This window comes from Ictalurus punctatus, chromosome 26 (assembly GCF_001660625.3).
Source record: "Ictalurus punctatus breed USDA103 chromosome 26, Coco_2.0, whole genome shotgun sequence".
Lineage (NCBI taxonomy): Eukaryota > Metazoa > Chordata > Actinopteri > Siluriformes > Ictaluridae > Ictalurus > Ictalurus punctatus.
Window position 1 is genome coordinate 1,854,793 of NC_030441.2, and position 13,652 is coordinate 1,868,444.

Here is a 13,652-nt window from a genome sequence, read left to right on the forward strand (position 1 = left end):
ACATGCAGCGCAGTGAACTACCAACCCTGCACAAACAGACCATGGAGTGGGCCTAGCCAAACGCTCACGAGGAGTAAACTGAAAAAAATAAGGTCAGAGAGGACCGACTTACAAAGGAAATAAGTAATCAAATTTTTTTTTAAAGCAAGGAACTGGAGAAAACCAGAGGAACCCCAAGAGACAAGGTCCAAGAGGTTTGGTATGACACAGCGAGAAAGCTTCAGAGAGACGGGAAACCTGAGAGATAAACTCGAGAGTGTTTACAAAATTACCGGCTTATCCTCAATACAGCACTCAACAAGGAGAACTCAAGACTAAACATTTGATTAACATGTAAGAAGCCCTTCAAGCCCTTCAGGTGGAGCTGGTTGCTTGTCAGAAGGTATTAATGAATCTTTTATAACAGGAACTCTGACAGTAGTTACAGACACAAGATAAACCACAGGTTTATATTAATGAGACTCATTCTAATTCTTCACTATTTCTAGAGTAACAACTTACAGAGTAACAAAAATACAGAGACTTTTGTGGTGGACTCTTCACATTCAGTAATGTCAGGGATTTCCCTCCAGCTGGAGAGCTCAGCGCACATAAGTGACTCGTTTCATGTAAGTCATCAAGTGTGTTTACTTTGCCAGACATCGAGTTGAAGAAAGAAGCCTCCTGAGAGAAGCTCTTGGTCTGTGAGACAAAAATTCCTTTCAAGAGGAAGTGGATAATAATAATACATGCACTCTCAGTGATAACTCACGTAGTCAAGCATCCCTGATATACAGCCAGGATTGAGGTTCTAGATCCTGTAGCAAATTCTCCTGTGTTATTTGACCCAATGTGTGGAGTTTAGCTGTCAGATAAGGAGTGTCTTGAATGTCATTTTTACTCTGTGAAGGTCATGTCTGAATGACGTATGACATTGTGAGGCTTGCGGATATATAGTCTTTCAAATGGGAAGTACCCCATCGAGGCTTGTGGGACCTCTCTGAATGCCAACCACTTATCCCAAATCCGAGCATCTCTAATAATTTGTACAAAGTGTAGGTGACACAATTTGCTTAACCCGCTTGAAGTAACAGAAAGCGATGCCCTCCTGCATTATAATGGCCTGACAAGGTCGATGTCAATTCTTTTGAGGAAGACCTTGATCAATGGAAGAGGTGGACACACGATTCACCGGCTTAAATTGCAGTGCATGCCCGGCCAATAGCAAAGGATTACCTCTTATCCTGAATCAACAATCTTCGATGTGCTCTTGGTGTCATTTTGACTGGGCGTCCAATTCATGGTAGAGTAGCAACAGTCCCAAAGTGTAAGGGAAAGGAAAAGGTGCCAATCCATTGCAGGGCACAATCCCACACACACGTTCATACACTATGGACACCTTGGACATGCTAATCAGCCTGCTATGCATGTCTTTGGAAGGGGGGAGGAAACCGGAGTACCTGGAGCAACCCTCACAGCACGGGGAGAACATGCAAACTGTGCACACACAGGGCAGCAGTGGGAATGGAACCCCTGACCCTGGAGGTGTGAGGCGAACATGCTAGTCAGTACATTCTGAATTAAATATTAAAATGAAAAATAAAAATAAAGCTATTTATCTTTATAGCACAAGCGTGAATCATTCGAGGGTGCAGTACACTTTAATTTAACAACCGGTTAATTAGCAAAAAAATGATTCATATGCTTGTTTCGCTTATCAAGGCCATCTTCTGTGTGAACATTTGACTACAATACCTTTGACAGCCATCACACAATTTTAATATTACTTATCACTATAATAAATTGTCTATTTGGTCATTTTTTTCAGATGCAAGAGTGTAGTAAGCTGCTAGGTATTCCAGTTAACCACATCTTTCCTGTGAAGCTCTACCACAAGGAGATGGACACGAATGATGACATAGATGTCCTGATCCTCAAGGCACTTGAACAGATTGTGAGCCTTGCTATTGATGCCCTGAAAAACCAAACCTCAAACCGATCTGGGACAAACTGCTGTAATTGTTCTTTTTGCTTATAATAAATATCCCATAATGTAACGTGGTAACATGCTAGGGAAACCAGTACATGTTTAAGATAATTTCAGGAACTGCTCATATAAGTGATTAAGTATCATCATTATTACACGTCTTTAATCTGTATCCACAATGAGAGGGGACTCGCACCGTATTTTAGCTAAGGTATGCAATCTCACTGCTTCCTAATTAACCGGACCTGTGGCTAGGCTATTCATAGCTAACTTACATCCTTAACCACATTACTAGCAGTACTGACCACAAAGACCTCAGTGCTCCTCAAACTGTGTGTGTACAAACAGCTATTTGCTCATATTTAGCTTGCGCAAATTAAACAACTAGTATAAACATCAAGTGTGAACAAATCTTTTTTTTTTTTTTATCTAGCCTTCTTAGCAAGTGAAGGGTCCAATATGCTGTCTAGTACCATGTTGTGGTTGCCCGTAAATCTAATTGATTAGGCTACAAAGTGGTAGCTAACGTCATTTATCAATGTAATTTTATTAGCATACTAGCTAAATTAGCTATTTAAATGTTTTAACACAGACTAAGAAAATCAAGATCATGTTTATGATCATTTTATCCTTTGTGTGTGTGTGTGGGGGGGGGGGGGGGGGGGGGTGCGGGTGTGTGTGTGTGTGTGTGTGTGGTTGTGTGTGGTTGTGCCTCAACAGAAAGTCAGGAAGTCACTTGTATTGGATTTTGATTCATCTGAAAATAATCAGATGAATCAGTTCTCCAGGGACTGCTGTCTTGTGTGTGTTCTTTTTCAAATGAAATGCTAGCTTTCTTACTTTTTTACACAAGTCCTTGGGTTAGTGCTAGGTTTTTTTTGTTTTGTTTTGTTTTGTCTTTACAAGTTTTCCTTATCTGCCAAATAGAGAGGCTTTCTTTGTGCACACAGATGATGCTAGAAACTTTCGCAAAACTTACTTTCTTCTTCTTAGTCATTTTTGCAATTCCTTTTAACCTGCTGGTCCCAATGTTATTTATAGTGGCTATATGTAGTCAGTTACCTTCAATTTCATTCAGGTCCCCTGGCAGGGTAACCACAATGTGTGCAGTAGTTCATTAAATTAACTATGGATTAACTGTGTCAACCAGGTTAATCTTAAGTGTCCAAATACCTTATTATGACCAGTATTCAGTATCCTATCATCTTATCTATATATCTATATATACTATCTATATATCCTATCTATATATGTTCCGTATACCTCGACTAGATGTGCTGTACATTTCAACTTTATTGTGCTTGATCTTGTCAGCATTTCCACATATCTGCGTGTTCGTGATTCTGAAAAAAAGGTTTACATATATTAAATTATCAAGATACAGTATCACTGGTAGTTACATATTTATACAACAAACCCATTTTAAATGTGTTATTTATTTAGATTAAAAGAGAGGCCAATATGGGAACAAGTGTTTACAACTGCTATAATGTAAATGATAACTTGTTTTGTGGACATCTCACGTTTAATGGCGTTTAATGGGATGCCCACGTTAACATTGCATTTATCCACCTGAGGAAATAAAGATCAGCATGCATTATATGGAGAAATACAGAAGACTGCTGGAGACATGATTTAGTAAGCAATGGGAATGAGATCATTAAGATATGGGAATGAGATAAAGTCATGACCACTTAAATCTAACATGAACCTTGTGGGGACCTGGCAAAGGGTTCAAAGTGTGAAATGTTGCTGTAAATGGGGGTCTATTGCTTGTGCTAAAACATGTTAAGACACACACACACACACACACACACACACACACACACACACACACACACACACACACACACAGACACACACACACACTAATTACCTTCTCTTTGATCTTCTTGCTGTAGTATATTTTATTTAAATCCTGGCTAACCGTCTCACAGGCTTTATCCACCTTGGTCATGACGATGACTTGAGGGATTCCTACAAAATCGGAATTAAATTCTTGAATACTCAAACAATGTTCATGCTTGGTTTCCTTTATTTTCTGCTCTAGCTAAACCCTGAACACTTACCAAGATAATTGTAGTTGGGAAAACAGACTCTGGCGAGGAAACAAGTGTTTTTTTTTTCTATAACCTAACTTCATTTGTAGAGGGTCCACAGTATTAAACGTAACTATAAATAGGTAAAGACAGTGACATATTGTTACTGTAAAATGTTATTGTCTCAATAATAAGTGCTAATTCACAGCCACTTATAAATGGATTGATACATTTGTGGAATTGTTGATATGGTGAAGTTTCCTGTAAGGAGAATGTAAGGGTCAGGCCACACCAGCCCTAGCCCTCCACCGGAGCGGGACAGAGAGCTGCTTCTCTGTATTTACTGACAACTGCCTCCACCTTATTTAAGGGCTGTTACAGGACATTGCTCCGCTGAGGACGTCGCTCTGCCTCCCTGTCCCGCAGTAAACACCACTACAGAACACAGTCTTGCTATGGATGTCACTCCATCTCCCTGCACCGCCTCGGACGTCACTATGCCTTACTCCACTTCGGATGTCATTCCTCTTTCCTACTCCACTGAGGACATCTCTCTGCTTCCCTGCTCACTGCGGACATCGCTCCTCCTCTCTGCTTAGCAGTGTACTTTAGTCCCAGAGCCAGATGGTCTTTGTGGGGCCTAATGCCCCAGTATAATGACGGAGGAGACGTTAAACCGAGGTCCTGACTCTCTGTGGTCATTAAAAATCCCACATTCCCCCACTGGCCCTTATCTATCATGGCCCCCTACTAATCTCCATCCCTGAATTGGCTACATCACTCTCCTCTCCACTAATAGCTGGTGTGTGGTGGGCGTTCTGGCACACTATGCCTGCCGTTGCATCATCCAGGTGGATGCTACACACTGGTGATTACTGAGAAGATTCCTGCATACTATGTAAAACGCTTGGAGTGCCTAGAAAAGTGCTATATAAATGTAAGCAATTATTATTATTACTTATTAAATTATCATGATTAATTATTTATTCATTTAAAATGTATTACTACTATTATCTCTTGCTATTCAGAGGATGCCTCAACCCTCTCTTGCTTTGTGGAGAACGTCGCTCCCCCCTCTGGCCTTGTGATGGAAGTCGCTCCCCTTCTGCCTCCGAGGAGAATGTTGCTACCAAACTTCGCTCCTTAGAGTGGCAACATTACAGATGTTTAGTCGACGTTTATGGAAGGAGTGTCCAGTTTCAGTACTTTGCAACAGCCAGAGATAAAGTTGTAGGTAGAAATTTGACATTTAAGATTTTTTGGTAGCATGAAAAACCTCACATTTTTCCTCTCGATTTAATTGAAAAAGACTCCCATGATGTAAGTGAAAATAGGAACTAACTTGTTTCATGTATGTTCTCTAAACAGTTTTTATTTTTTTAAGTTTAATGTGTTCTTTCATTTTATGATATGGGATATTGTATTTGATCATGTAAATATATATATATACACAATTATATATATATATATATATATATATATATATATATATATATATATATATATATATATATATATATATATATATATATATGGTGTTTTTAATTGTTATAATGTTCTATTTTATCTGGGGGCTATCAATGTCTTATTGGCACCATTGCCCATGAAAAACCCATATCTGTTGACCACTATCCTACACAGATTTCCAGCTGGCTTTAGTAACACATATGGGTTAAAATAATAATCAGTAACGGGTTCGGGACAAAGCTAGAGCAGAAAAAAAAACAAAGCAAAATGAATCATATATTTTACCCAACAGGCTAGCACTCTCTCGAACGAGCCTCAATTCATCAAAGACCTTGTCGTCCATTCTTGAAACAGAGTCCGCAGACAGAATGCACACCAGACAGTGAACCTTATCACGCAAAGTTGGGTTCTTTTTGTATTTTGGGTCGTGATCGGTTATGGCTGCCCCAGGATTAAACTACAACATGAAAAAAAAGTTAATTTTGAATTATAAAGATTAAATTAAAACCAGTTTAACCACAAGCGAGATTTTGCACGTTGTGCTCAGTAGAAAGATCCATCCATCCATCCATCTTCTACCGCTTACTCCTTTCTCAGGGTCGCGGGGATCCTGGATTCAATCCCAGGGAGCATCGGGCACAAGGCGAGCAGTAGAAAGATTTCATTTACTTATTTTTTAAGTCATCTTTACAGCATTTCTTTGCACAGTACTCTATAGGTACTTACGATGTACTCATCTGAAATGTGTCCCAAAAATGCCTTGATGATGTCTTCATGTTTTATTCCTCCATCTGTCGATTCAATCCCCATGATGTCAACGATCTCCAGAGGATAAGGCTCACCCCGGCCCTTCTTCAGCTTGTGTATGTTCATCTAAATTACGTTTAAACATGGTTAGGCAAATCGTCTTTAACCTTTAATTGCCATAACAATTACTATAGGAGTGAGGAGCAGGATGCAGGTGTGTGAAATTCTAACCTACTGCAAACACGTGTCAGCATTATACCTATATACAATGACAAATTCATATTAAGTTAATGCATGCTCAAGAATAATGAGAACTTAATAATGAGAACATAATAATGAGGAATAATGAGAACATAATAATGAGTTATAGCAACCGAAAAAACAATGAAAACCACAAGGTTTTCACATTATCTCTGATTTTATTTTATGTTTTGCTTGAAAGCAAGAGCTTGTGTTTAAAGGAGGTGTACTAGATAGATAGATAGATCTCTACTCAACAGAATCTGGCAACCTCTGGTGTAGTTCACCTTTTAGACTCAAGTCCCCAGCTCTGAATACAATCCTTTGCGGATTTTGTTTACATACTGATTAGGACACTGATGAAGAAAAAATGTGCCCAGACATAACCGGACATGAAGGAGTGGGAGAGGAGGTGTCTAAAATGGAGGACAAGGCTGAACATGATGCAGACTAGGAAAGATCTGTTGAGGGAGACTCAGGAGAACCATCTGTTCAGCAGAATCAGCTCTGCTGAAGTGGAAGGACATTTATAGGATGTACTTTTAATAATTTAACCCTGTTTTGCAGCTGTGGAAATGATGGAACTTATTTATTCTAGTGACTTGGCCATTTTTCAGTGTCCACAATGAAACAAACTATTATTCTTAATTCAACGGTTATTATAAATATTAGTATCATGTGTACATCTCTGTACCTAGTGATTGGTTGTTACTTACTTTTTTTGTAAAGCTTTTTCCTGTAAGTGTGGAGTTTTCCAGAGCAATCATGGCGTTCTGGCCTGAGAGGACCCTCTGGACTGAGTTGATGAAGGATGATTTCCCAACGCCAGTCGGTCCATACAGCATAATTCTGAGGACCTCGGTGCTGGGCTTGAATTCTTTCACTTTTCTCAGTATATCATCTTTTTCACTGTCAGCAGAAAGAGTTTTGTAAGAAGACTAAAGTCATTCAAATATATATTTACATAATAGGCTGGCCAAGTAATTGCTTATGTAATGAAATGAATTGAACACAGATTCTTACCAGTCCATTTTTCTCCAAGGCTCCGGGAGCACTTAAAGCAAGAACAGTAATAAATGTTAGATATTTTTTTGATCACAGAATCATAGATTTGATCAGTATCCTCATCCTCCTGGCTAAAACAATATGGAGCTTACCCTTTGTTTTAAATATGATATTTTAAAGCACTGGATTTACATTTAAATGAAAGGTGAGTTATAAATAAAAACATTCATTCTGCACCGGATCGTATCCCAAGCCTAATTCAGGGGCACTGGGTGCAACGTTTGGGAATACAAATATGCGAGGAAAAATATTACTAATAATAATAATACGGAGATATGTTTTATTATTATTAGCTTCATGACTCATTATTACCCCACATAAAACATACAAAAAAAAACCATTATGACCAGTTATATAGCTTACAGTATATACTCATTTTTTTCTTATTATTTAATTTATTATTAAATTATTACACACAAAAAAGGGGAGAAAAGCACTTCAGTGTTTCTCAATCCTGGTCCTAAAGTACAACCGCCCTTTCTGCAATTTTTGGTGGTTTCTCTGCTCATAACCTACAAAGGCATGACGCTCTATGATTTCTACAATGATTTCCCAGCCCTTGTGATAACTATATTGCAATATATTGTATATAAATGATATGTTGTAAAAAAAAAAAAAAAAAAAGTATATTGCTAAATATGAACCCTTCTGCCAATCTGTTTCTCATCACAGCACAACACACCTGGCGAGTCTTACCGGTTGGTTCAGGAACTGGCAAAAACAGATCTTGAACCAGAAAACCAGAAATAACAGTCAGTTTATTTCCTGTAACTGGCTACATCCCAAACTGTGTACCAGTGCACTAAATGTCAAAATTGTACAGAAAATAAAAAAATGGTTAGCATAATTTGATCAGTTGAGAAAAGCTTACAAAGTTACGTATGATTTCAGAAACATGCTCCGGGACCAGTTTTGTGAAACATTGATCTACTTCATTCTGCTCTCATATCCCCCATGTTAGTGTTTAGTTTTATTTTTGAACTCAAATTCTTCATCACAAAAAAAAAACAATTAAAAACTCAATCTTATTTGAAAGATAAAACTCACCTTGTGAGGAAGGAGATGGAGTGGATTGTTGATTTCCCATTTCTGTGTAATGGGAAGGTTACATAGAAGAAAGAAAAAGAAAAACAATCAATATGTGACCGTTTGAAGTAAATCACATCTACTGAGAATACATTGTTCAAGATTTTAGCAACCTTTTACTCAGAAAGTGTACTTGTGAATTATATGTATAATTATATGTTCCTTTCGTTCAGTATTGACATTGTGGAAAAAATAAAAAGACTCAATTACCTTGGATGGTTGTGCTGCTCTTGAGCGTTGTGTTTAACTATAGCTGGTTGCGACGATATCAAATCTGCATAGAGTATGCTCACATTTGCTAAATAGTTTCGCTTTCTCGTGGTCTCATATTTCTTATATAGGGTATAGGGGCAGGCCCAGACTGACCAATCATGAGCTTTTCAAAGAAATCTTGGTCGTCTTGTTTGTTCTGCAAACTTCACTGGCGTTTTAAGGCCATTGTCTGAAAAAGAAATACAAATATTCTGTCTATATTCTGACGAGTAAAATTTTATGAATAATACTATGAGATAATATTACTATGAAAAAATGGTATATATGACATTCCTGTGTTAAATAAAGGGACATGTGAGGATTTAGAAGTTATTGTTTCTTTTGTTGAAGGAAAAATCACAGCCAGTTGTAACCTTTAAGGTTACATCTGCGCACCATTTAAAGAGATGGAGTAGTGATGTAGATGAATGATCAATCCAGAAGGACAGGAATTCCGGCATCCCAGTACATTGTGGCATATAGGCTTGTACGATACGGTAAGCTTAAGCCCCATGACGAGTCAATGTTTCACTTTCAGAAACACTGGTTTTCTTCCTACTCGCCAATTTGCATTTGGTAACGCCTACAAAACTCCATAAAAGGCCAAGCTCACAGTTAAAATGACGAGCAAATGGCAATAATAGAGATCTCAGAGGGAGTAAAAGTTATTTTGACTCATGCCTTTCTATAACAACATCAAAGCAGCTGAAAAGGACAAAATCCAGAGCATGTTTCGTTTCATGCCTACAGGGTCGGGGGTTCGATATCCGCCACGGCCCTGTGTGTGCAGCGTTTCCATGTTCTCCCTGTGCTGTGAGGGTTTCCTCCAGATACTGGAGAATGGGAAACCCTCCAGGCTGGGGTTTAATCTCCCAGCCCAAAGACATGCATTGTAGGCTGTATTGACATGTCCGTAGGTGTGAATGTGATCGTGCCCTGTAATGGATTGGCACCCCATCCAGGGATAGGCTCCAGGTTCCCCATGACCCAGTAGCTTAAGACGTATAGAAAATGGATGGCTGGATGGATAAAGTGAGGTTAAAAGAGAATGGTTTAACATTAAATAAGAGAAAAGAAAATCTACTGTGTTCAGTCACTAATGGCGATTGTTTGCCCACATGTGCGCTTCTCTGTCTTTCATTTTAAACCGCTTCTTGATCATATTTACACACACCAAAAGAAATTAACTGCGATATTTCACAGACAATTTCTCAAATTGTCTGATCTGCGTTTGAGAGATAAATGATTGAATTTGTAAATACGTAAACACTTAGTTTAGGCTGCTGTAAATTTTATGCTGACAAAGTCCAGATGGTGGACTCCTCAGGTGATAATACGAAACAGGTGCTGTAGGTTTAAACTGAAAATGAATAACGTGCTAACCAGTTGGCTAGCTGCTTTCAGAGGAAAACAGAAGTACGTTAGTGTGACCATGGTTTCTTATAGCAGCTGGTAGCCAATAAAATGTTGATTAAACCAACTAAGGGGCGAGTTAATTTGATGGTAATATATGGAGGAGTTCTAATACTGACTTGTTCACATTTTATAAACAATATTTCATGAAAGTTCCATCGCCTCATTCAGTATGTTTACATGGACAACAATAATCCGATATTAACCCGATTAAGACGATACTCTGATTAAGAAACTAGCATGTAAACAGCAATTTTTAATTACTTTAATCTGATTAAGGTCATACTCGAAGTAACACAAATGGAATTAAGACATGTGGAGTATTCCTGTTGTAGTCGCATTATCGGCGTGTGTTACAGACATGTACACACCTTAATCACACTATTAACATCGTGTGAGAGTTTTCACCGCATTGTGCGACAGGACACATACGCACGGCAGCGCTCAACTGTTTTACATCAAACAACAGAGCACGGCTACGTCCCAAACCGCATACTTACTTACTACAGGCCTATAGTACGTGAAATACATGTATCTCGGCTACTATATAGTTGGTAAGTACGTGGTTTGGGACGCAGCCCACTCTTTCAAGCAGTCGTCTATTTGCACGTACAGCATGACAAATAATTAACTGCACTTGAAGCATTAGTAAAAATTTTAATTAAAAACACCCAAAATGGTATACGGTCCCATAACGAAGACGAACTGTATGTTGATACGTTAAATTCTGGAAGGAACGTCGGACCGCGTGGCGCGGGGACGTAATGACGTGTGCCGTTAATCGATCTATGTTCTATAACATGTAAAACAGGAACATGACAGGAGTATTCTAAAAGTGACTCATGTAAACACCTTAATCACAATATTATCTTACTCTGTTGTAAAAAATCCTTGTATAAAGACAAAAGTGTATGTGTCTAGCAATCAGGTCCATTTTTTTAAAACATGGAAATATATTGGTGAGAGATTCTGCGGTCCGGATTGAGATTGGAAGTGCATTCCACCACTGAGGAACAGTTAGTGTGAAGGTTCTGGAAAGGGACCTTGCGCCACGCTGAGTTGGAACTGCTAAACGTCGGTCGCTAATCGATCGCAGGTTGCTAGAGGGAACGTAGGCCTTCAGGAGAGAGTTGAGGTAGGAGGGTGCTGTTCCTGACAAGGTCTTGCAGGTGAGCATCAAGGCCGTGAACTTGATGCGGGCAGCTACAGGAAGCCAGTGGAGGGAGATGAAGAGGGGTGTCACATGGGTTCTCTTGGACTTTTTGAAGACGAGGTGCTGCAGCATTCTGAATCATCTCAAGGGGTTTGATGGAGCTGGCTGGGAGGCCTGAAAGCACTGAGTTGCAGCAGTCCAGTTTAGAGATAACAAGAGCCTGGACTAGTATCTGTGCAGCTTGTTCGGTGATGTAGGGTCGGATTTTCTTGATGTTGTAAAGGATGAACCTTCAGGACCTTGCAGTTGCTGAGATATGGTCTATAAAGGCCAAGCCGTCATCAAGAATCACCCCAAGGTTCCTGGCCGTCCTGGTTGGCATGAGTGTGAGTGAGCCGAGCTGTACAGTGAGGTTGTGGTTGATTGAGGGACAGGCTGGGATCACAAGAAGCTCAGATTTTGCCAGGTTAAGCTTAAGATGGTTTTCCTTCATCCAGACTGAGATGTCCGAAAGGCAAGCAGAGATGGATCGTCAGGCTGGAAGGACAAATGGAGCTGGGTGTCATCAGCATAGCAATGATATGAGAAGCCATGAGACTCAATCACCTGCCCTAGAGATGTAGTGTAGATAGAAAAGAGGAGTGGACCCAGAACTGACCCCTGTGGCACGCCAGTTGTGAGTTGCTGAGTTTCAGAAATACCTCCCCTCCATGATACCTTGAAGGATCTGTCACAGAGATAGGATTCCAGACAGCGCAGAACCGTTCCAGTGATGCCCAGGCTGGAGAGAGTCGACAGGAGGATCTGATGGTTCACAGTGTCAAAAGCAGCAGAGAGGTCAAGTAGGATGAGGACAGATGATCTAGAGGTTGCTCTTGCTAGTCGTAAGGCTTCAGTGACAGAAAGTAGAGCAGTCTCTGTGGAGTGGTTGCTCTTGAAACCAGACTGCTTGGTGTCCAGGAGGTTGTTCTGTGTGAGAAAATTTGAGAGTTGATTAAAAACGGCTCTTTCAAGTGTTTTCGAAAGAAAAGGGAGTAGGGAAACCGGTCTGTAGTTGTCAACTATAGCAGGGTTGAGTGATGTTTTTTTAAGCAGTGGGGTAACCCGGGCTTGCTTAAATGAGGTAGGGTATGTGCCAGTAGAGAGCGATGTGTTAAAGATGTGTGTGAGTGCAGGTAATAGTGTGGGAGAGATGGACTGAAGAAGGTGAGAAGGGATAGGGTCAAGAGGACAGGTTGTGGGATGGCTAGAGAGGAGGAGTTTAGAGACATCAGTCTCTGAGAGGGGAGAGAAGGAAGTCAGTTGGGAGTTACCCGGAGGAGGAGTCAGTCTATGCATGTCTGGGGCTGAGAACAGGTTCCTGATTGATGTAACCTTGTTGGTAAAGAAAGTGGCAAAGTCATCTGCAGTGAGAGAAGTAAGGGAAGGGGGAGGAGGGGGACAAAGTAGAGAGGAAAAGGTTTTGAAAAGAATGTGGGTGTTGGGAGAACTAAGAATCTTCTCTTGGTAGAATGTGGCTTTAGCAATGGAGATGCTATTGGAAAAAGAAGAGAGAAGTGTCTGGTAATTGGTTAAGTCAATTGGGTTGTTTGATTTGCGCCATTTCCTTTCAGATGCTCTTAGTTTGGCCCGGTTGTTACGCAGAGCTTCTGAGAGCCAAGGACTAGAGGGTGATGTGCGAGCAGGTCTGGAGGTTAGGGGGCATATGCTGTCAAGAGAAGATGTTAGAGTGGAATATAGCATGTCGGTTGTGGTGTTTAAGTCAAGTGAGGAAAGGTGGCTTTCGGAGGGAAGTAAGGTTGTGACAACGGAGTAGAAATGTGAAGGGGAAAGGGAGCAAAGATTGCGACGAAAAGAGATAGAGGGAGGAGACATTGATGGTGGTGAGGGGAGAGAAATAGAGAACTGGATAACGAAATGGTCAGAGGTGTGGAGAGGAGTAATGAGAAGATTATGTGTGGTGCAATTACGTGTGAGGATGAGGTCAAGCTGTTTACCGGCTTTGTGGGGTGCTGGTGGGGTGAACTGCTTGAGGTCGAATGTGGGAAGGAGAGCAAGAAAGTCAGCTGCATGTGGCTTGTCTAGATGAATGTTGAAATCACCAAGGACCAGAAGAGGAGTTCCATCATCTGGGATGGTGGACAGTAGCGTGTCAAATTCATCGATGAACTTCCCCAGTTGACCTGGAGGACGGTAAACAACAAGAAAGTGCATTTTGGCAGGG

General features: G+C 40.3%; 2 protein-coding genes across 2 annotated transcripts in view; one reads left to right on the top strand and one right to left on the bottom strand.

Moving 5' to 3' along the window:
* Positions 1–13,652, top strand: part of LOC108262343 (interferon-induced protein 44-like) — a 53,429-nt gene that overhangs the window by 4,639 nt on the left and 35,138 nt on the right. The gene's annotated exons all lie outside the window — the stretch shown is intronic.
* On the bottom strand, positions 3,398–13,628 carry LOC124626354 (interferon-induced protein 44-like). Its single transcript, XM_053676212.1, has 10 exons — positions 13,426–13,628; positions 12,146–12,397; positions 8,821–9,052; positions 8,572–8,613; positions 7,483–7,513; positions 7,176–7,368; positions 6,199–6,345; positions 5,758–5,929; positions 3,843–3,943; positions 3,398–3,538 (listed from the first exon to the last, which is right to left on the bottom strand). Exons 4-10 carry the CDS (start codon positions 8,609–8,611, stop codon positions 3,398–3,400), a joined length of 825 nt encoding a protein of 274 aa, XP_053532187.1. The 5' UTR covers positions 8,612–8,613; positions 8,821–9,052; positions 12,146–12,397; positions 13,426–13,628.

Coding starts and splice junctions, on each gene's coding strand:
- LOC124626354 (XM_053676212.1), bottom strand. CDS start 8,611: ATGGGAAATCAACAATCCACTCCATCTCCTTCCTCACAAG. Junction 7,514..8,571: donor TCCATCTCCTTCCTCACAAG/GTGAGTTTTATC, acceptor TCTTGCTTTAAG/TGCTCCCGGAGCCTTGGAGA. Junction 7,369..7,482: donor CCTTGGAGAAAAATGGACTG/GTAAGAATCTGT, acceptor TTCTGCTGACAG/TGAAAAAGATGATATACTGA.